Here is a 24,081-nt window from a genome sequence, read left to right as displayed (position 1 = left end):
CAATTCCTTCGAGTGGATCAACAAATGTCTTGACTTGATTAGTATGCATGAATTCTATTTTAGAATTCACTGCTTCTAACCATTTATCTAAATCAATATCCAATATTGCTTTCTTATAACTCTTAGGATCATCATTATGATTTATTTCTCCCACTAAATGAGATTCAAAATTTTGTTCATGAAGAAATTCGTATCTTTTTGGAGGTTTGATACTCTAAAAGATCTTTGAACTAGCATTGGCACACAAATGTAGAGGTATACTGAGAGGACTTTTTTGGTTCAACCTGTTTGATTTGAGGCTTTTTAAAATTTTCTTTGAGCCCTATTATTATTCCCATATATCTATTGGTCAAAAAAAGTGCATATTTCCTATTAATAAATTGGGAAGTAAAATTAATATCCTAAAGAATCTTTAAGATCTCCTATGAACCGAGCCTTTTTAGATTTGATATCTAGCTTATTGGTTTTAATTAATTTAACATAAATTAAACATCCCTAAATTTTAAGATAATTAACACTGGGAGGCTTACTTACCACATCTCATATAGTGTTTTCAAAATTGATTTGGACGGTGCTCTATTCAAAATATGCACAATAGTAAGTAATGTATATCCCCATAATGATTTTTGTAGGTCCGTAAAACTTACTATGAAACATACCATAACTAATAGGATACGATTCTTCATTTTCTAATACACCATTGTGTTGTGGTGTGTATGGAGAAGTCATTTGAGATATGATTCCATTTCCCTTTAGGCAGTTTCAAAATTTTATACTTAAATATTCACTTTTATGATCTGATCTAAGGACATTAATATTCTTTTTGGATTGTTTATCTACTTTATTCTTGAATTCCCTGAATTTTTGAAGGATTTAGATTTATATTTTATTAAATAAACATACCTATACCTTGAATTATCTTCAGTCAAGGTGATGAGGTATTCAAAACCATTTCTCACCATTTCATCAAATGGCCTACATATATCGTAATGTATTAATTTCAATAGTACTTTGAATGTCTCCCCTTTACTTTTAAAGGGTGATTTGGTTAGTTTTTTTTGAAGACAAGATTCACTAGTTAGACAGGGTTCAGAACCTAATGAATTCAAAATTCCACTTATTTCTAATCTCATTATCTTGTTATCTCCTATATGACTTAAACGATGAAACCAAAGTAACCTTAGATTAATTTCTTCTCCAGATCTTTTATTCATGATAGAATTTATAATATTTAGACTATTTAGTTCCAAAATATACAAACCATTTATATTTATTGCTTTGCCAACTAAAGAATTTCCAATATGAATCAAACATTCAATAACATTGAATTGCACATTGTAACCATTTTTACATAAGACAAATACATAAATTATATTTCTAGTAGTTTTAGCAAAATATAAAACTTTGTTCAATCTCAAAACATTCTTGTCATACAACTTTTGTAAGGCCATGAGTATATTGAGCATATTCTGTATCTTCTCATGCCTTGTTTGAAGCTCTCTGTTTGTTGAAGCTAGCATATAACTTCAACCTTTTAGTTTATGATCTTGCTAGACTTTGAAAATTTTCTTTTCATCATCTGTGGCATCCGGAGCCAAGTTAAATGGAATGGGTACTTCCAATACATACGTAGTCTTTTCAAAGGTGAGAACAATTCTCAAATTTCTTAGCTAATCTTTAAAGTTCGATCTGGTTAATATATTATTATTTAGAATTTGTAATAAGACATTACTGGCCATTTCTTTTTTATTATCATAATCATTTAGAAAATATTGCAAGGAAAATTTAATTTTTATTAGTATCTTGAACATATGTATGAATTTAAACTCTTTTATTACATAATCTCATTAGCTCCCACTATTTTATTCAAATCTCGCACTCATTTAGACAGATCCAAAAATTCTATTAGATTAAATTTCTTAATGAGGAATCAAATTCTTATTAAACATAATTAACCTCACATAATAAAAATCTTGGTTAATTAATTTTAATAAATAGAAAACCCTTTCCATTTATATCCCTATATAAGGCTCAATTCCTTTTCCATGCCTTTTGCTCTAGATACCTCACATAATAGAAATTTTAGCATTCTAGGCTAGTTAAATCCAAACCATCATGCTTTTCTAAAATAACATTTTTATCATGTCCTCACATAATAGAATTCTTGGTCATGAAGAAAATACTCACTCAAGAATAAAATAAATTTAATCCAATAACATAAATCTTACATCCTTAACATAATAGAAATCTTGGGATATTAAAATCTATATTGTAGAATTTAATTATCCCATGACAAGAGACATAGACTTAATAATGTTAATTAAGAAGATTTAGGTTTAACTTAATTTTAATTAAGTTCAATTAAGCATGACATACATACATCTCATTTATACATAATTTAAAACATGGTGGGATGATCATGGGGTTTTTGAAATTACAACTTAATGACAAACTATTCACCTAGGTCTATGTCTTCATTCAGATCGTCTTTGGGTCCTTGTCCAATTGCTTCAATAACATTCAAAATTAAGGTGCGTAGTCCTGATAGAATAAAATTAAATAAATGGAATGAGGTTATTTTATACAAACCCCTTAGTTAAAAGAATATTACAACCAAATTATTCCAATTTTGAAAGAAGACAAATTACACCCATGATTATCCCTTAATCAACCATCCATCCAACATTCACATTAACAGTTAATATAAATTATAAACTCATTTATAATCTATTAAACATTAATCAATAAAATATTATCTAATAAAAAAAATGCAATGATTTAGTCATTTAAGCATAAATAACATGATGTGTATTATTTAAATATTTATGATATTTATTTTAAGTAACATTTACCTAACACTAGACCATGACAACTTTCATATTTAAACAACATTAAATGTTAGTTAACCTTATGCACTTTTATCAACTCATACACGTGTTCATATTAATGCAAGTTAATACTTGTACACAATGTCTCATTCAACTAATACTCCTAATCATATTAATGCAAGTTGATTCTTGTATACAATCTTTCATTCAACTAAAGTGAAAAAAATCATGCACATCGCCTCATGGCTTATACATATCCATTACCATTCAAAACAACATGCATATTCTTTCACTAAGCATCATACCTTTTAGATTATATGTAATTACATTAATCACATACATCATAATCTTCACCCAAGTGTCCTAATCAACATTAAAACATCATTTAACATGTCCAAATATGAACTTGAAAAATCCAAAATTTTTTATTATGAACATTTCAACATGTATATACAAATGTATTAACATATCTCCATACATCAAACTTTCTTTTGCATATATTATAAATGCATTTTATGTAAAATACACAAAATTAACATAAAATTTTCAATGTACATCATCATATACATTCAGCGAACATGCATCAGTAAAAATTCCAGGATTCAATTTAAATTCTCAAGCCAAAAAACATATGCATGTGTAAATCAAACATATATACATGTATCCCATGAGCACTTCATCATGTACATGTCATATATTACATGTTCTTTATTTTGAAAACACTAGAACATGAAGAGAAAGATAAAACCCAGCCAAGACAATCTAGCCATGACATTCAAGGGGAGAACATGCTTGGAAATATGGATTTCATGGCAAAATTAGAACATGCATGCATATATATGATATCAATACATATTTTTATGTATTTTAAACACATATTTGGCTTCAAAAAGACATGCAAGGAGCTGTTCTAGCTCTGATACCATTTTTAAGATAAAATATGAAGAAAAAGATGCAAGAAATGTCATACATGTAGGTAGAACAAGAATCAAAGCATGATGAAGGCATATAGGAGAATAATGAAACTTTTACTTACTCTTTTGCCTCTTATAGGGATATAGGATGATGGATTAAGCTTCTCACTTAAAGAAGCTCCAAAGGAATACACCTTCCAAGCAAAACTTAGAGAGAGGAGAGAGCTTTTAATTTGTTTTGTAAAAGAAAGTAAAGTGCAAGAATGCTTATATTAGCTCAAAATAAACAAAAATGCACTTTGTATAATAGTGGCCCATTTTGCAATTTTAACATTCTTATTTAGCCCAAAAAATTCATAATTTGAAGCCTTGCCATGTATGTATATCAAATTTATATGTTTGCCACCCTAATTTCATCTCATCAACATCTTAACATTTAAAATGTTATTTTTGCACTCATATAACATTTTATATGATTTTCATTATCCTTTAGAAGGTGCTAGCCATCCTTGGATAATTAATTCTCCCTCTTTAAAGTTGGTTTATTGGTGTGACCCTTTAGGTTTACTATGGTGTAGCCTTGAGTCCTTTTTTAGATGATCCAAAAATGTATCCGAATACTCAACGATTATGATAAACATCTAGTAATATGTCATAGCCCTTAAACCACTGTGAAGAAATACTCCATTAAACCTAATATCTTCAATCATACTTTCTATGTAGGTAATATCCTTTAGTTATTCAATCCAGATTGATTTTAAACTCATAGGTTACCAAAGTCTTAATTTCTATTTTTTATGAATCGTCAATTTAAATATTCAAAATACATCATTACAAACATACTTCGCATGTCTTGCATTATATTTTGGTTAGAGATTTTGATTTCGAATATTTATCAACTTTTGCTTCAAACTTAAATCTGGATTGAATCAATAGATATTCAAAACCCAATACTTTTTGAGTCAATGGATCCCATATTGATCATCATTCATCTTCATATACAAACAATACGTGACCAATATGGTTTTTTATATAGAATGTGATTAACCCAGTATTCACACATTACATGAATTATGTTTATCCGTATTAGATCCAACCATGATGTTTTAGGTCAAAGAATTACTTTATAGATAAGTTATTGACTCCAATTTAATAACCATGTGACTTATCATTATTGGTCATGTTCAAAAAATAGATATTTAATTATTAATCCATACTAATACCATAATAACATGACCATCATTCTCACTCACACTAATGTCATCTCATGACATTCAACAGAGATATTCAATATGCCTATTATATGATATAATTTTCTAAGTTATATCACATTTGTAGGAAACAATTCTATGATTTAATTTGTATTAAATAAGTTATCTAGACAGTTCATGCACATACTTTATATTATCATAAAGTAAAGGAAACAACTTATGTACATGAACAAAAGAACAACTTCTTTATTAATGAATTATTTAAAAAGATTATATACAAGATAAAATGCCTTGAAACTAACAACACGAATGGTTTTTAGGACAAACACTAACAATTTCAAATTTATCTAAGATTTATCATGTGACTTCATATTATTTTATCTTCACATAAACTGTCATTTCAATGAGAGCAAACATTGAAAAATTTTCTAAATAAAAAATGTTAAAATAATTTTAAAATAAAATGGACAAAGACATTGACATCAAGTGTTATGTAGATGTTTGTTGTTCTATCACCAATTCTTTAGATATTCAATATGCAGGTGATAATAGTTTGGAAGCTAACATGATTGTTTGTAGTAGGAGATATTATGTTATTTCATTTGATTAATTATTGAAAATGATCTTTGTCCATAATAGTTTATATATTATTGATGATACAATTGTGCCTTTTAATTTCCTTATTAGAAAAAATGAAAACACTTAAAGCATATGATCATGTTATTTTCATTTATGATATTTTATATCACGAAAAATTGAAAAAGCCTGATAGTTATTCTCATAGAATTGATCTTCTAAACTAAGACAAAGTACTGAATATGATATTTCTCATAGGGACAAATCTTTATCTTGATTAATATTAGTCAAAAAAATGCATGAGAAAACTATTAATCCAACGTATTCCAAAATCAATGGGACTTATAAAGCTTTCAAGCACAAGTTAATTGATTTTGCAAGTTAAACATACACAAACAATTAAAGATGTATGAGCTATATAAAGATTTGGATTTTAAATGAAACTTGGGTCAGCCCATGTTTTATTTAATTCCTCATTGATGGGTCAAATCCATATAATTAGCCTATATTGTGTAGCCTAAACTAACCCAAACGAACAGTTAACAAAATAAAAATATCAAAAAAATAAAACTATATGCATAACTTGTATACACAAACTGTAACACCTGGATTTAGGTATGCCAGTGAACTCTACTTCCAAAATTACCCGTAGAGTTGATTTTATAACTTCTTGTTTAAAGAAATTGTAAAAAAATTATAAAAAACTATTAAATGAGTAATAATTTTTAAAGGAGGTAAAATAGTCATTTTAAAAGGATTTAAGAGACATAATGGGAATGAAAATTGAATGGCACACTTGAAATTATATAATGGTGCTAAGGGTTTTTGGTAATTGGCCAAGGATAAAATAGTCATTTTTAGAAAAGGGTAAGGATAAATTAGTCCAAAATGCTTATAAAACCAACCAACTATTCATTTTCTTCTTCTTTAGCCAAAAATCTCAATAATTTGAACTAAAGTTTTTCCTTCAAGCAAAATTCATCAAAAAACCTAGCTAAACCATCTAATTTCTGGAGCTTTCAATTATAAAAAGTGTAGATCTACCAATTCTGATAAGTTCTAAGGTAAAAAGTTTAATTTTTAAGAGCTTTCAAGTTTAGAGTTTTGATGGATGATTATGTTTTTGGTTGATTAATGTTGCTAGGAAGAAGAAAAAAAGGAGGATAGGCATAAATCACCTAATTAGCAAAGAAAATGTAAGAATTTCATACTTTGCATACTTAAAGTAGTTTGAGTTATGTTATTTAAATAAACTTTACTTGTATAAGTGTGTAAGGTATTGGAATTAAGGTTATTTATGCTTAAAAGGATAAAGAAATTCATTAGGATTCATGATGTAATTTTTGGCCATAAGGGTATTTTAGACATTTCATATTCCTAGGGTTAGCTTTGTGGATTTTGTGTGTTCAATATATGAGAAATGATGAATTGATGAAAGAATTTGCATTAAGGGTAAGTATGTAATTTTATCCATAAGGTTAATTTTAATTAATTATGTGCATGATATGTGTAAAAACCATCATAATAAATATGTATATTCAAATGGAATGTATGAGATATATGTAAATGCATGAGAAAATAATTTGATGCTCGATGAGGCTTGAAAAGAATAAGGAAAAAAAATAAATGGGCATATTTCATCTTATGGTTATACATGTATACATGAGAAATCATAACATATGCATGATTTTAGAAAAATAAAGAAAGAGAAAAAACATTTTATAAATTTTGCATGTTTTCATAAAATGGAAAACAAGTGTTTTTGGTTTTATAATGACTCATATAATACAGGAAAGTAGAAAACATACTTAAAATCCTTACACGTGAGTTGTACTGTGTGGACAACAAAGAAAAATATCAATTGTACTATGTAGACAGCAAAGAAATATATTAGTTGTACTGTATGGACAACAAAAAAAAAATATCAACTATACTGTGTGGACAACATAAAACAAAATAGAGAAATATGCATGTAAGAGAGGATTGTACGTTGTACAGTGACTGCGATTACTGTCTTATGTAGTCTAGACCGGTCAATGAAAATATTTGACCAAAAAAAAAGAGAAAGAATTAGCAAATATTTTATGAAAGTCATTTGCATTAGAATCATGCATGCAAGTCTATGTGATTGATAAAGAGTTGAGAAAAATGTACGATCAGAACATAGAAAAGTCATGACACTTATACATACATAAATCATAATAAGTGAATCATATTTGTATAGTAAGGAAATGAATGAATGGGTGAAAGAAGAGAATTATGCTATGTGTTTAATGCGTGTTCCGTATTGATTATTTTGTATGTGAATAGCCCAGACACGTTGAGTATAGAAGAGATTAGTACTGGTATAAAATGCTTTGAGTATTGAGTATGATTTTCTTACTGAGTCATGACCGCTTCATTTAATTTAATATTTTACAGGTAAAGAGTTGCAGCAAAGGTTCCCGAGGAGCACTAGTGAGACATGAGGCTAAAAGAGAAAGACACCATATTTTTGTTGATTTATATGTCTTGATGTATATGTGAATATATGCATAAATATATACTTGATATAAATATTGGTGGATATATATATATATTTGATTTCCTATATGCATATATGTGATTATGTATATATATATATATATATCTATATATGTGTATATATATGGCTAGTCATGGAAATTGGTTATAAAGTTTTTGTGGATGGTAATTTTTATGATGGTTATTATTATGTACTTATTTTGTTAATTGTGATTAAGTTGATGAAAATCCAACCAGTTGGTAGAACTGGTTTGTGTGAATTGCTAATTAGAAATGTTACAGGGCATAATTAAAAAAAAAATTCCCCAGGCCCTCAAAAATAAGGGAACTCTTGTCGTTTTTCTATAACACACTTATTGGTTAGAAGAGGTTACACAAACAATGATGTATCATTATATGATTGATTATTGTTTTATTTTTAATTTCAAATATCCAATCATAGGATGACATATCGTTGTTTGTATATAAAGTTATACATATAACACTACTCTTAAAAAATTATAAATATTAAAAAGATATTCAAACCATGTCTAACTAATAAAATTCCAAATTTAGAATTGCAAAACTAATTGATTCTAGGTTGAATAATTTGGTAATTTGAAATCTTTGCGAATTTGTTAATCTGGTGACTTATACTAGACTTGAAATTTACATGTTTATATTTTTTATTCATATTAATAGATTGAAATTCATTATGCCTTCCGTTGATGTTGGTAAGTTTAGTTTAGTGATATTCTTTGTAAGTAATGGCACCCAATAAGCGTTGGATGAATCTTGTTAATGATTAATTAAGTAAAACACATAAATAACACATTAAGGACCTCTTAAACTATGAAATTCGATGTCCATGTGTAAAGTGTAATAACACTTACTTTGGATGTTGTACGGTGGTTGGAACTTATTTAACATATTATAGAATAGTCCAAATTATACATTTTGGTATCACCATGGAGAAAGGTTAAGTGAATATCAATATAAGGGTGAAGAAGATGAGATAGTAGAAACTAGAAGAGAGGAACAAATTCATGGGATTATGAGGGATTTTTTTCCCTAGCTTTGATGACTTCAACAAAATAGAGTGAATTTCATTGGCTCAAGACATAATGTTCAAGAAAGAGTCCTAATGATGAAGCAAGGAAATTCAATATATTGTTAAGAGATTTCAAGCAACCATTATGTGAGGTTTCTAGGATTTCAAAATTGTTGACTATAATCAAACTTTTACATATCAAGTGCCTTGGTCGTTGGAGTAATAAGTCATTTATCATGTCATTACAAATGTTAAAAGACAAATTACTCCCTAATGGTTAAACACTACCAAATTCATAAAATGAGATAAAGAAGATTATTCAAGATCTTAGGCTTTCTTATAGAATGATAGATGCATGTGTTAATAATTATGTTATATTGGAAGAAAGATGAGGAGTTTAATTTTTGTACTATATGTGGTGCTTTAAGATGGAGAAATGATAATTGTAGCAGAGAAATCAAAGTTGGAATGAATGATGAAAGGAAACAAATAAAAATTTTACAATACTTCCCTTTAAAGTTAAGACTTCAAAGGCCATTCATGTCTAGTAAGACAGATAACGTCGTTTATGAGATAACATCATGAAAAAATAGTGGATGATGAAGTAATGAGACACCCAATTGATTTTTTTACAATGAAAATCTTTTGATGAAATACACAAAAATTTTAGCTTTAAAGCTTTGTTACGTGAGACTTAGTCTTACAAGTGATGTGTTCCAACCATCTGCTTATTCTAAGACTTCATATAGCATTTGGCCAATATTCCTTAATCTATACAATTCACGTCCTTGTATGTGCATGAAAAATTCTAATTTCATTTTATTATTGTTCATACTTGGTCCTGAATGTCCAGGGGATTCTTTTGATGTCTATTTGTAATCTTTAATAGAAGAATTGAAAGAGTTTAGGAATTAGGAGTTGAAACATTTTATGCTTCAATTCACCAAAATTTCAAAATGTATGTAGCTTTATTGTGGATCATTAATGACTTTCCTGCATATGGAAACATGTCAAGTTGGAGCATTAGAGTAAATTGGCTTGTCCTCGTTGTAATAAGGATACAATTTCTATGAGGTTAGACAATAGTAAAAAACAATATTTCATATCTACCAATGTACCACAAATGGCATAGTAACAAGAAATTATTTAATGGCACAAAAGAGTATGGATTACCACTAAAACCTTTTGTTGGTGGGGATACTCTAAATCAAATGAAAGATCTAGAAAGGATCATTTTATCAAAAGATGCTAGGAAAAAAAAAACAAAAGTTTTACATGATGATAGAGGGGATAATTAGAATAAGGAAAAATGTTTTTTCAAACTTCCATACTAGAGTAGTATTATGTTGTGGCATGATTGGATGTGATCCATATCGAGAAAAACATATGTGATAATGTGTTTGGAACAATTATGAACATTAAAGGGGGGACCAAAGATATTGTTAGAATTCATCTTGATATGGAAGCAATAAATATCAGACTAGAGTTGCACCCAATAAAAAAAGGAAATAAGTTTGTGTTTCTCGTTGCATCATACACATTATCTCCAAAAGAAAAACATATTTTTTTGTTTTCTTTTAAAGAAATTAAAAGTTCTAGATAGATTTTCATCTAACATTTCGCATTGTGTTCTTATGAAAGAAGATAATATTTTAGGTTTGATGAGTCATGATTATCATGTTCTCTTATAACACTTACTTCTCTTGCATTATGTGGTATTGTTCCCAAATCAATATATGAACCACTTTTTGAGTTGTTTTTCTTTATCAAAATTTTGGGTTCTAAACTAACAAATGAGTTAAAGCAAATTGAAACTTAAATTTCCATAACCCTTTGTAAATTAGAAATGAATTTTCCCTTTTCATTTTTTGTTGTGACGGTCCATTTGCCTAGTCATTTAACCTTTGAAGCCAAAACGGTTAGGCCTGTCCAATATAGTTAACAAACTTTAATTGTCTTGATTAGAATCATGATGATGATATTCCAAAAAACAAAAGTGAATTATTAATATTTTCACATCATAGACGTTCATTAAGATCTAGTATGACTCGAGAGTTTCATATTAATGAGTGGAAACAATCTCATCTTTATGTTTTGAAGAATTGTGATGAAGTTTAATTTGAACTAAAGTTTTTCCTTCAAGCAAAATTCATCAAAAAACCTAGCTAAACCACTTAATTTACAGAGCCTCTAGTTATAAAAAGTGTTGTATTATCAATTTTGGTAAGTTCTAAGGTAAAAAGTTTAATTTTTAAGATATGTCAAGTTTAGAGTTTTGATGCATGATTATGTTTTTGGTTGATTAATGTTGATAGGAAGAAGAAAAGAAGGAGGATAGACTTAAATCACCTAATTAGCAAAGAAAAGGTAAGAATTTCATACTTTACATATTTGAAGTAATTTGAGTTAGGGTATTTCAATAACTTTTACTTGTATAAATGTGTAAGGTATTAGAATTAAGATGATTTATGGTTAAAAAGATAAAGAAATTCATTAGGATTCATGATGTAATTTTTGGCCATATGGGAATTTTAGACATTTCATATTCCTAGGGTTAGTTTTGTGGATTTTGTGTGTTCAATATATGAGAAATGATGAATTAATGAAAGAATTTGCATTAAGGGTAAACATGTAATTTTATCCATAAGGTTAATTTTAATTAATTATGTGCATGATATGTGTAAAAACCATCATAATATATATGTATATTCAAATGGAATGCATAAGATATATGTAAATACATAAGAAAATAATTTGATGCTCGCTGAGGCTTGAAAAGACTAAGGAAAAATAATAAATGGGCATATTTCATATTATGGTTATACATGTATACATGAGAAATCATAACATATGCATGATTTTAGAAAAATAAAGAAAGAGGAAAAACATTTTCAAAGTTATGCATGTTTTCAGAAAATGGAAAACAAGTGTTTTTGGTTTTATAATGACTCATATGATACAGGAAAGCAGAAAGCATGCTTAAAATCTTTTCACGCGAGCTGTGCTGTGTGGACAGCAAAGAAAGATATCAGCTGTACTATATGGACAACAAATAAAGATGTTAGTTATACTGTGTGGACATCAAAGAAAACAAACTAGAGAAATATGTGTGTAAGAGAGGATTGTACCTTGTATGGTGACTACGAGTACTAGATTAATAGTACTTATAGGGAATGGAAGCAACTAGATTAGTAAGCAATCGGTTTAAGTACACAAACAACAATAAACATCATATCATCACAAAGTGACTTGATATTTTGCTTACGCCTTCATTGACTTAACCATTTCCAATAAAGTTTAAATATTTTTCTCTACTACACTGGTTTGTTGAAAAGTCTTTGGAATTACAGTTTGCCATACTATTTTTTATTACTTAGTTCCTTGAACTTTGGGAACAAATGCTTAAAACCTCAGTGAGTACATAAAACTCTTATCTATTTTATCTAATTGATTCTAAACCTCAATTATATATAGTGTCTAAAACAGTGTACTGCTTCTGACTTATAAGAGATCAAGTAGACAAGACTGAATTTAGTATTGTTATTGACATTGATAATGAAATATGAGATATATTCTCAAACTTTACATTCATAGAAAAACATATACTTAAGTATATAGATTGCAAAGTAAGTCAAACTCTTACAACTTTGTCGAAATAAAGTTTTTTCGGTTAGGCAATGTTTATATGTGGTCAGTTCTATTTATGTGAAAGTTCCTAGTAAACTTTCATAGGCCAATTTATTCAACCCATCTAGGTTAACATGCCCCAATGTAGTATGTCATGTATTTGCATTCATATCCATACATGTAGGTGAAGCAAATAATAAAAAACTTAACATTATCAAAATGTAAGATGACAAATACCCTACAACTGTTCAACCAACAAGCCAAATCTATAAAAATCAATTATATCGCATTTCAATAAAATACCTAGAGAAATTCAAATTATATCTTAGTTTAAGAAGAACAAGTACTTCGACTAAGATTTATTGAATATTTGGGGCATATTAGATTTCGTGTAGGTATAGGATTTGACCACCTACAAAACTCATTTGCTCATGTCTATTCCTTTTACTACAATTTTTGTATTGTTGTCTATACACATCTAATTTACTTTATTTAGAATTCGATAGAAATCTACTAAAAATCTTCTATCATAAGCTACTTGGTCAGTAGTTTTTGAGTTCATAATCCACGTAAGATAATACTCAGTTAATATCATAGTACTAGAAAACAAAGTTTCATCACTTTATGTTGAACAAGATTATCATTTTCAACTCTGTTTATTCAAGGGCAATATAATACTCGCTACTTCTATTGTAACTATTCATCTTGTTTCTATCTCTTCTTATACTATTTTTGCCACTCTTCTATTTCAATTCCTTGTTCTTATTCTTTGAGCATTAAACAATCTCTTTCTTATATTAGGACTTAAGCCACTTACTTTTAAAACTTGATTCTGTAATGTTTGCACGAGTACCAAGTTTAGCTACGTCAAGGGCGCTTGTCTTCTAATTCTATGTGGTTAGAACGACTAACAAAAGTCTTTCTTTTCTCATTGTGGGTCATATGTACTTTTATACACTCCCACTATCAGGAAGAGACCGCTTTTCTAAATAAACCTACTGTTCATGTATTAGGTTACATATAACTAACTTTAGTTTCATAATCAGATTTGACATTCAATCATATTCAACTATCAACTGTCTTTATTTAGGGACTGCAGTTCCTTTAAACTTTTAAGTTAAAACCATACTTATGACATATATAGTTGAACATTATTGGTACTCATATACCAGATTGTTATTTATGAAATTAATCAAGATATCACATGAAGTAAGTCTGGCTTCTTACAAAGGTGATGTGCATCCACAACACGTTTGTGTAAGGCATTGATTGGGTTTCTATCCCTTAGTCAGCCACAACTCTATCCTAACTTGATCTATGACCTCTAAAGCCTTTTGCTTATCTAGGATATTATGCATTTCAAATGTCAGATATTGTAATTCTCTCTATTCAGTATCATTCTCATTTAAATAAGCCATTATTTTCTAAGATGTTATGGTTAACTAGATCACAGAGATTATGTATCAGATACAATGCTATCAAATACACATCAATTGTTGTAACTACATAGTAAAATTTAAAGTATCTCACATAAGACACAAAATCGAAAGTTCATTATGTTCTCAATCATCTTCCATGACACATGCTTGACATTTTAAACTTTAATCTAATTGCATTAATATTAATTCTAGATGAGAATTTCATTAAATTCTATCAATTTTAGAATTTCCATATTTAATAAATATATATATGATACAACGAATGCATCATCTATATTGACTAGGACTATTTCATCAACCCATATTGATCTCTGAGTTTCTTTATCTATGATATAGTCTTTATTACATTTGCGTTAAGTCAAATACCTTGCATTACATTAATTTGGGAATAATGTTAAAGTAGTGAATATTCTCTTGTACATTACTAAGCTTCACTCTATAGCAAGCTGTAATGAATCCACTAAGTCCCAAAAAGTTTCAAATTCTTGTCCCGAATAAGATCATACCTTAAACTTCAAAGAGTTGGGGGTACATCTTTATTTTATTCTTCTTTTCCAAATGACCTATTTCTTTTGAGTGATTATTCTAGTACATCTTTACCAATGGGATAACTCTAGTCCTCAGAAATGAATCTTTTTAGTCAATGGTTTCCAATGTTTGTCCTTATTCAACAAATTTTTTAAGGGTTGGTTGGTAGACTAACACATGGGGAGGGTCAAGCAAATAATTTCTTAACACGTTGTGACAGCTTGAGAGACTTGGTGGAAGGCCACACATGGGGAGGATCAAAACTATAAGGAAACTCATAATCTTTAAATTTATCTTCTCAAATTATCATTATTAGGCACACACATTTGTTTTTCAAACCTCAAAATATCATTATCAAGAAAATTGAATTTCAGTTTATTACATTTCTTTACTTCATCAACAATCTCTAATAATAATTGATCTTTCTTTTGAGCCATTTTAAATCTTTTAGTAAGTATTGATTTTATCTTTATATTCAATAAGAGATTACTTAACCACTTGTCTAACCAATACTACCTTGATGCCACATTTCCTGAAACAGTCCAAAATATGTTTTTGAGTATAAATCAATTGTGTTATACTTATGACCTTTTACTAAGAGCATTAACTATCATATTCACCTTCTTGATATAATAATTGTTATGACAATAATAATTCTTTGCAAGTTCTAACTATCTACTTCGTTACAAATTATTCCTTTTGAATGAATAACTACTTCAAGAATTTTTTTTATTATTAGTGTAACTCTCACATTTCTCATTAAAAGATAATTCCTCTAGATTTTGAAAGTGGATATCATGATAACCAATTTCAAATCATGAGTCAGAACATTTCGTTTATAGTTCTTGCATTTCCCAAAAACATAGGTCACTACCTTACCATATTCATTAATACACATCTCAAACATGTCTTAGATATATTACAATAAATAAGGAAATCACCACTGCTAAAAGGAATAGTTAACACCAGTCAAAAAATCAAAAAAAAAAAAAATTCACAAATAACACTAGAGAACTTCCAAGTAATCCATTAGGATGAATGAAACTCTTAATCAATAAATCCAATAATTAAATTTTTAACTCATTTAACTCTCATTCTATAAGGAGCCTTTAAAAATAAGAGTAGTCTCTAACACTAAGGCATTTGCAAACTTATTTTCTTTCTAGGTGTAGACCAAGCAAGTCCTTTGGAAAAAAAATATTAAAAAACTTCTTAAATATAGAGATATCTTCTAAACAAGTCTTAACATACCTATTTGACATTACACTAGCTAATAATCCTTTTCAAACCTTTATAAATATTTTCGTGCTCTAAATGGCAAAGATTAAGGCAGTATTAGAATTTCACATTTTTGGAAATCAAAATTCTATATTCCTAGACAGTTGACACAAAACTTCTTTTATAAAAGAATTTATACTAGCATGGTACATTGTCAACTTAACCATCCCTATACCACTATAACCTCAAAAGTTGTTCATGTCTAACGATACCAAATCTATATTGAATTACTTACCATTCGAATTAACCATGCAAGTTTTATAAATCATATATTAGTATATCAACAATGCTATGCATATTATATACCATAAACCAAGATATATATTGTAACTTCTCATATCTTATAAAAAATCCTAAATAAATCTTATTGGATCTAATTTTAAAATCCTCAATCTCACCATTCTTTAATGAGTTACTAGATTCATGTCTTAAACTCATTAAAACATCATACTTATTCCCTTAAAGTCTATAGAATCGTATCATAAACTCTGATACCACAACTGTAACACTTCAAAACTAACATAAACATATAATAAAATTTATAAATTTCTTAACCAAATAATGTCCTGATAGGCCTCTTAATTTTTTTTTCAACCTCAAAACATTATAACAAAAATAATTGTACTCAATAGAAAGCATACGATCAAATAGATACAATTTTTTTTTTTAGTTTCATGAGTTGACTTTTTTTGCTCCTTATTTCTCAATTGCTAAACAGCCACTCATACTCTATATCAAAATCTAATTTACAAAAAATTAATGACGAGGAGGTGAGCCATCAATCTGGTAAGCAAAAACTAAACGAAAATATGTGTGCAAAAACATTTAATTCAAATACTGACAAAAAGGGTTAAATGAAATCAAATATTTAAACATATAAAATAATGTATAAATACCAAAATATTTCTGAACGTTTCATATATCAGTCTCAAGTAAAGAATATTATATATAAATCTTGAGTAAAAAATATTATATATCAATCTGAAGTAAAGAAATATTATATATCAATCTCAAGTCAAAAATATCTTTCAGACTCATGTCATGTAGTGTCACCTTTAGTCCCAGTGACTCAATCAGAATTTCAAAATCAGATGTCACCAGTAATCTCAATGATTTGGCTAAAATTTCAGAATCAAATGTCATTTGTAATCTCAGTGACTCGACCAAAATTCAGAAGTGTGCATAACAGAACAAATAATCCAGTTGAACCAAACTTATAGTTTCAGAGTTCAGAGCAAATATTCAAAAACTACGGACAATGAGTCAAAACCATATACATACAAAGTTTCATATCATAAATGCACCATAAGTAACTTTATTTTAGTTACTACCAAAATAAATTTGTAAATAAATGTCTAACTAAACAAAATTTAGGTAAAATAAAAATGTGTATAGAAATATTTTATAACTCACAAAAACCATTCCATATAAACAAAACAAAATATCTATATTATATAACTTTTAAAAACACTTGTACCCAAGTAAAATTTCTACATAACTTACGAAAAATATTTATATAAATTTTTAGTTTAAAAGAAACATTTACAAAAACCTTTATATATACATAAAATGACATATTTATATACATCTTTTGGTTTAAAAGAAATGCTTACAAAAACACTTTTTTCCTTGACAAAAACATTTGCATATAAACAAAACAAAATATTTATATAACTTATGAAAACATTTATATATAAACAAAACAAATTGTTCATATAACTTGTGAAAATATTTATATATACAAAAATGAAATATTTATACAAATTGTGAATTTATATATAAACAAAATCGACTATTCAAATGGCTTATGAAAACATTTATATACACAAAATGAAATATTCATATAACTTACGAAAGTATTTATATATAAATTAAATGAAATGTTTATATAAGCTATGAAAACATTTGTATAAATATTTGGCTTTAATAGAAAACGTGTATAAACTATTATATAGTTTACAAAAATCAAAATTTTCAGATTTAACTATCATCTCCAAACATATAACATTTATACGTATAAAAAAAATAGTTTCTACTTACCTCGATTAAGAGCAAAAAATCCACATTTATATGTTTCAAGCTACTATGCAAAACCTACTGGATTCCTAGCCACAATCAACGAATTCAACTTGTATCAATAACTCTTAGAAATCCTTTTAGATTCCATTGAAAAACCTCAATTCAAACCTTATTTTACAAATTTTAAAGGTACCCAAATGAAGAACCCTACATCTAACTAACACATGTCTATACCGTATAACCTTTCTTTCATGAATTTTTTAAATTTCTATACAAATAGAAATATTACAAAACTTGGCAAGGACAAAGAAGATGTATAAATAGTTTACCAAAAAAATATTCAGCTTAAAAGGATATAAAATATTCTCAAAAAATTAATTTCTTCCACAGGATAAGAACACTATTAACAGTTTCAGGTTTGATATCTAAAGTTTATAGTAATTTTATAAAATTCTATATAAATTTAAGAATTATGAAATTTTTCAAAAATAAACTTTACATATCTATGCTTTAAAAAAACAAAAATCAACCTAAAATACTTTAAAAAGACTAGGTAAGACAAATTTCTTTAGCAAATCACTAACACTGTTAAAAATCTTTCAGATTAGACATACAATATTGTAACAATTTTAATAAATATCATATAATTTATAAAATTGTGAAATTTTCCAGAATTAAACTAGTCATGTTAATTTATTTATAAAAATATTCAAGTTAAAAAAATAATTCAGAAAGTTCTAAAAATTAAATTGTCTTCACAAGTCACAACCTTTGCCATAGAAATTTCAAGTTTAACACCCAGTCTTATAACAATTTACATAAATCATATTTAATTAGTAAAATTACGAAATTGTCTTCACTAGCCACAGACTTTGCCATAGAAATTTTGGGTTTAACACTCAATCTTATAACAATTTTCACAAATTATATTTAATTAGTAAAATTACGAAAATTTCCATCATACAACTAGACATACTCATTTATATATAAAACAATATTCAAATTAAAAATGTTTAAGAAAACTATAAAAATATGAATTCTTTTACAGATTACAACCTCTATAAAAAAATTCCAAGTTTAATACCTAAAGATTCTAGCTAATTTTATGCTATTTTTATAACTTATAAAATCAAAGAAAATTCATAAAATGGTTAAAAATACTCTGTAGCATCTTAAATGAAAATTATAAAATACTTTAAACAAGCAATTTAAATCACAAAGTTAGTATATGAGCAAATGACTAAAAATTCTAGATTTCAATAAAATTTAGTTGATTTATAAATTAACATAGGCTAAAATATATATGAAAAATTATTATTAACAAATAGATACCTTCAAGGATAACATAAATATTATCAATAAAAATTTAAAAATAATACATATTTTCTCTTGTTTATTTTACAAACTAATATACTATTATGATGGAACAAATAATATACAATGCAAACTAACGCATATTCTACCCTATAATAGCACAATCGAATTGCAATTGTTAAAACAAACTCTAATCCTCAAATCATAATTTATATATATAAACAAATAAATGAAAATATAGAGATTTACCTTAATACAAGACATTATTCTGACAAAACTGCTTTACTATTTCAACCCTTTTCCAACATTTTTTTTTTTAAACTAACATTCATAATCTCTCTTTACTCTTCCAGAATGTTTGAGCTGGATGAAAAAAAATATTTTTTCTATGTAAGCTTCAAAGAGGTCACTTCATCTCTCATACATGACAAATATTAGCCTCCTCCTAATTAATTAAAAAAATATCTTAAAACATATTTTCAACTTTATCTTATCCCCTTTTTAAAATTCAAACTCACCTTATCCCTTTTTAAATATTTCAAACTTTCCTTAAAATAAACTTATGCTATTCCAAATATTTAATATAATAATAACAATAGTAATAATAAAATAATTATCCGATATTACAATAAGGTGATACGATCTTACCTTATATAAAACCATTTTCTATAACAGAAATCTACTATGTCTCTCACACCAAACTCTAAAAGCTTGTTTTGAATCATAGAGAGCTTTCATATGTTTAAACACCTGGTTTGGACATTCATAATTTTCAAAACTGAGAGTTTATTCAACATACACCACTCTTAAATAGAACCATTTAGAAAAACATTTTTAATATTCATTTGAAAAAGTTTAAAATCTAAATGGTATGCATAAGCAAGTGATATTATAATTGCTTATAGTCTAGCTACGTGGGCATAAGTTTCATTGTAATCTATACATTCCTCTTGAGAGTAGCTTTGGGCAACTAGTCTAGCCTTGTTTCTTATAACAGTATTGACTTCATCCATCTTGTTTTGTTGTGCCCATTTTGTATCAATAGTGAGTTGATCCATTGGCCTTAGAATTAGCTCCCAAACTTGGTTATCTTAAATTGGTTCAACTTCTCTTGCATGGCCAACGCCCAACTCTCATCTTCAAGAGCTTCTTCCTCTTTCTTTGGCTCTATTTGTGATAAGAATGCCACAAATTCACATGCATTCCTTAGTGAAGCTCTTGTTCTAACTCTTTGGGTGGGATCTCTAATGATTTTGCCTTTTTTGACCTCATACTTCACCATTGGATATGCAATTTCCTTTTGTGGCTTTTGAGGTTGAATTTGTTGGTCTTCTTGTTCTTCAACCTCATTTTGATGATCTTGTTCTTTTTTTGGTTAAGGAAAGTCTTTCATTTTTAGATCTTCCATGAACTCTTTGACTTCCTTCTCATTTCTAGTATCTACACACTTAGAAGATTCATTGAATATCACATGTATAGATTTTTCAATTAAGAAAGTTCTCTTGTTGAAGACTTTAAACACTTTGGAGGTGGATGAATAGCCAAGAAAAATTGTGTCATCTATTTTGGCATCAAATTTTTGTAATTATCTTTCCCATTGTTGAGCATAAAGAATTTGCATCCAAAAGTTTTAAATGCATCATTTTTATGTGCAAGGTATAAACTCCAAGTGAATCTTTAAAAATCATCAACTATTACATTGCAATAATGTTTTCCACCTACACATGTAGTTCAAGATGATCCACACAAATCCATATGTAAAAGTTGTAGGGGTCTAGAAGTTGAAACACAATTTGTTGGTTTAAAGCAAACTCTTATTTGTTTTACTTTCATGCAAGCGTCACACATATGATTATTTTTTAAAACTAGTTTTAGTAAACCTTTTACTAAATTTCTTTTTGAAAGCTTTTCCAAAACATCATGTCCTAATCTCTCATATCATAGCCACATGTCCTCTACAGTTGACATGAGACATAGGTCTTTAGATACAATGTCGGGCAAGTCTATAATGTAAATATTAAAATGTCTATGTTCAATGAATGTAATCACATTTGTGCTAGCATCAACAATCTCACAACTTAATAAATAAAAAACTAATTTTGAAACGTCTATTATATAATTGATTTATGCTAAGTAAATTATGTTTAAGATCCTCAAGCAACAAAACATTATTAATAGAGAAAAAATAGTTACCTATTATATTGATGTCAATTATCCTTCCTTTGGAGTTGTTGTCAAAGTTGATGTTTCCTTCATCTTTGGCCTTCCAACAAAAAGAATAAACTTTTATCTCTTGTTATGTGTCTTGAACATCTAGTGCCCAAGTATCATTTGCTAGAGGATTTCTTCTTAGAATCAAGGTAAACTTGCGAGTTAAATTCATCCATTTATTCTTTGGTACCCAAATAGTTTGGATCCAACAAGGTTAGTCTTGGACATACTTACCAATAAAAAGAAAATTACACTTCAACACCCCTTTGGAAACCCAAATTACCTTATTAACAAGTACTGGTGACATATGGCAGTGATGCAAACGTAGCTTCTGGAAAAATTAACAAGTAGCCATATTTGCTATTCTAATGCTGAACTTTAATTTATTCTACAAATATTACATCGTATAAACAATGGAAAAATACCAATGACATTTATTATAGTCAGACCGAGATACAAGCTAAAAAAAATGAATTAAATACACAAAAACTAAAAAATGAACAAAAGAGCTTTAACTAGGATGCCCAGCTGAGTGCTTAAACACATTTTTTTTTTCCTCAAGAAAATTAAGCACTAGGACACTCTGGAACATAATACTCCAACTTCCATGAGCCATCATTCTGTTGAACCATTCTTTTGTTCATCATAGGATCCCACCATTCAGGTGGTACACCAAATTCGCTCTTCAAAAGATCTGCTCCTTTGTTCAAGAGTGCAATATCACGTTTAACAATCAATTCAAATTTACCACTCTCTTCAGACATCGTCCCTGCAATTCCATGAAGATAATTCTCCAACTTATGCAAAGCACCTATTTGCTTAGCAGTATCAGCCTTTACGTACGTTGACTTGGTTGTGTCAAATTTGAATTGTTTTCCCACTTTAAAGTAGAAAATAAAAGGCAATTTAGGAACTATGTCGTTGATGTTTCTGATGTGCAAAAGATGAAGATTGCTGAGTTTGTTGAACGCAGTCTTGAAGCCTTTGTCTCCCACCTTGGGGCTTGCAAACACGAAAACTGTGACCATGCATGCTTGATCTGATCCCGTGGGCTTATTAAATCCTCCGGAAACTATGTCCACTGCATTTAATGTTGCAAGTGCTGAACCCAAGCTATGACCTGTTATTGTTATACTGATTTCCTCGTCCTTGTACTTATCTACCAATTTGCTAAGTGCACTCAGTACCTATATATGAAGTAATTAGTTAGAAAAAATATCCTTTCATTAGTGACTCGAAAATCATATTATCCCAAATTTTAAACTGTTAAGTAAAAGCTCAATACCTGTTCTCTAGCACTGAATTTATTGTATTGTGATTTTGGGTTTGACGATGTGTAGAGTGAATGAAATCCCTGGTGCACATGAGGTTTAGGATTGTGATGAGTTTCCCCAAGTAAGTTGGAAGCTGAAGTTAGAGGCCAATTGACATCCTTCAACCATTCGCCAGTCAAAAGAGTTCCTCTCCATGAAATGAGAATGTCCCTTCTTCCTAAAGCAACCTTTCCTTCATCTGTGACCACTGCAATGTAACCGATCCACGAAGATTGGTCCTTGACTATCCAATCAATACTGGAATCAATATCTGTCATTGCGTAGAGATAGTTGGTGACGGTATACTTGAAAGGATTTCCTTTCTCTAGGCCAACGTTGGAGAAAAGATCTTTCGGTGCGTATAGAGGAAATCCATACAATGCAGATGACTTGTCGTGATTGAAGGAATCATAAACAGCTTGAACCCTCTCGCCGTAGTGAATTATACATTTGCGGAGATTGATGTTAAGAGGATCCAAGAGACCTTCCCACTCATTCTCTCCGCTTAGCTGCTTCCAATTCTTTGCTATGTCACCCATCAATGCTCTTGCTTTTGTGTTGCGACTTGGAATATGAAAAATTAATTAAGAATGTAGTAATGTTCGTACTCGTTCAAAGAGAAGGCAGATGGAGTAATGTGTTCTTTCAAAGAAAAGCCCGATGATATTTATAGACTTCAGTTTAAGTTGACACAGTGAATATTAATCATTGACACATTCAAACAAATGGTGGACAATAAATTACACAGGAAATTGCTATAAAAATCTGTCTCTTTCGAAAGAATTTTCGTCCCAAAATAATCAAATTCGGCGATGCTGTTGACTCATGCGCACGTAGATTCATTCGTTCAGATACTAGCAAGCAGTAATTAAAGACTTTTCCACAAATAAAATGAATCTGAATGAATTTTACATTAAACGCCTGACTAGTAATTTGTTTTGTTTCTTCCGTACATTTTTCGTTTAAGTTTATTTTGGAAGAAGTCCAAGTCAATTATTTCTTCAGATCACTCATTGTCATTGACTTGTAGTTGTAAGCAACTCGACTTTGCAAAAAGAAAAAACGTCTATACTTTTCTATAATGCTATTTGTTTTACATTGGAGCGATTCAAATTTGGAAACATGCAGCTATTAAATTACAAATGTGTTGAATATTCAATATATTCTAGCTGGTTTTTGGGTGAACTTTCTTTTTGTTGAGAAAAAAATAATAATAATTGAAAGCAAAAATTGTCTTCCTCTAAGCTTGTTGCCCAAGAATGATGACTTT

At 28.5% G+C, this 24,081-nt stretch overlaps 1 protein-coding gene across 1 annotated transcript; it reads right to left on the bottom strand.

Annotated features, from left to right (window-relative positions):
* Positions 1 to 21,905: 21,905 nt before the first annotated feature.
* On the bottom strand, positions 21,906 to 23,428 carry LOC123219772 (phospholipase A1-IIgamma-like). The gene is made up of 2 exons (XM_044641753.1): positions 22,784 to 23,428; positions 21,906 to 22,685 (listed from the first exon to the last, which is right to left on the bottom strand). Exons 1-2 carry the CDS (start codon positions 23,348 to 23,350, stop codon positions 22,065 to 22,067), a joined length of 1,188 nt encoding a protein of 395 aa, XP_044497688.1. The 5' UTR covers positions 23,351 to 23,428; the 3' UTR covers positions 21,906 to 22,064.
* Between the last annotated feature and the right edge of the window lie 653 nt (positions 23,429 to 24,081).

This window comes from Mangifera indica, chromosome 6 (assembly GCF_011075055.1).
Source record: "Mangifera indica cultivar Alphonso chromosome 6, CATAS_Mindica_2.1, whole genome shotgun sequence".
Taxonomy (NCBI): Eukaryota; Viridiplantae; Streptophyta; class Magnoliopsida; order Sapindales; family Anacardiaceae; genus Mangifera; species Mangifera indica.
The sequence above is the reverse complement of the archived record's forward strand: the minus strand, read 5'-3'. Positions and strand labels throughout refer to the sequence as shown.

What these genes read in the sequence shown, in the direction of transcription:
- LOC123219772 (XM_044641753.1), bottom strand. Translation starts at nt 23,350, where the DNA reads ATGGGTGACATAGCAAAGAATTGGAAGCAGCTAAGCGGAGAGAATGAG. An exon ending in AATTCAGTGCTAGAGAACAG is followed by an intron (nt 22,686 to 22,783) that starts GTATTGAGCTTT and finishes CTTCATATATAG; the next exon opens with GTACTGAGTGCACTTAGCAA.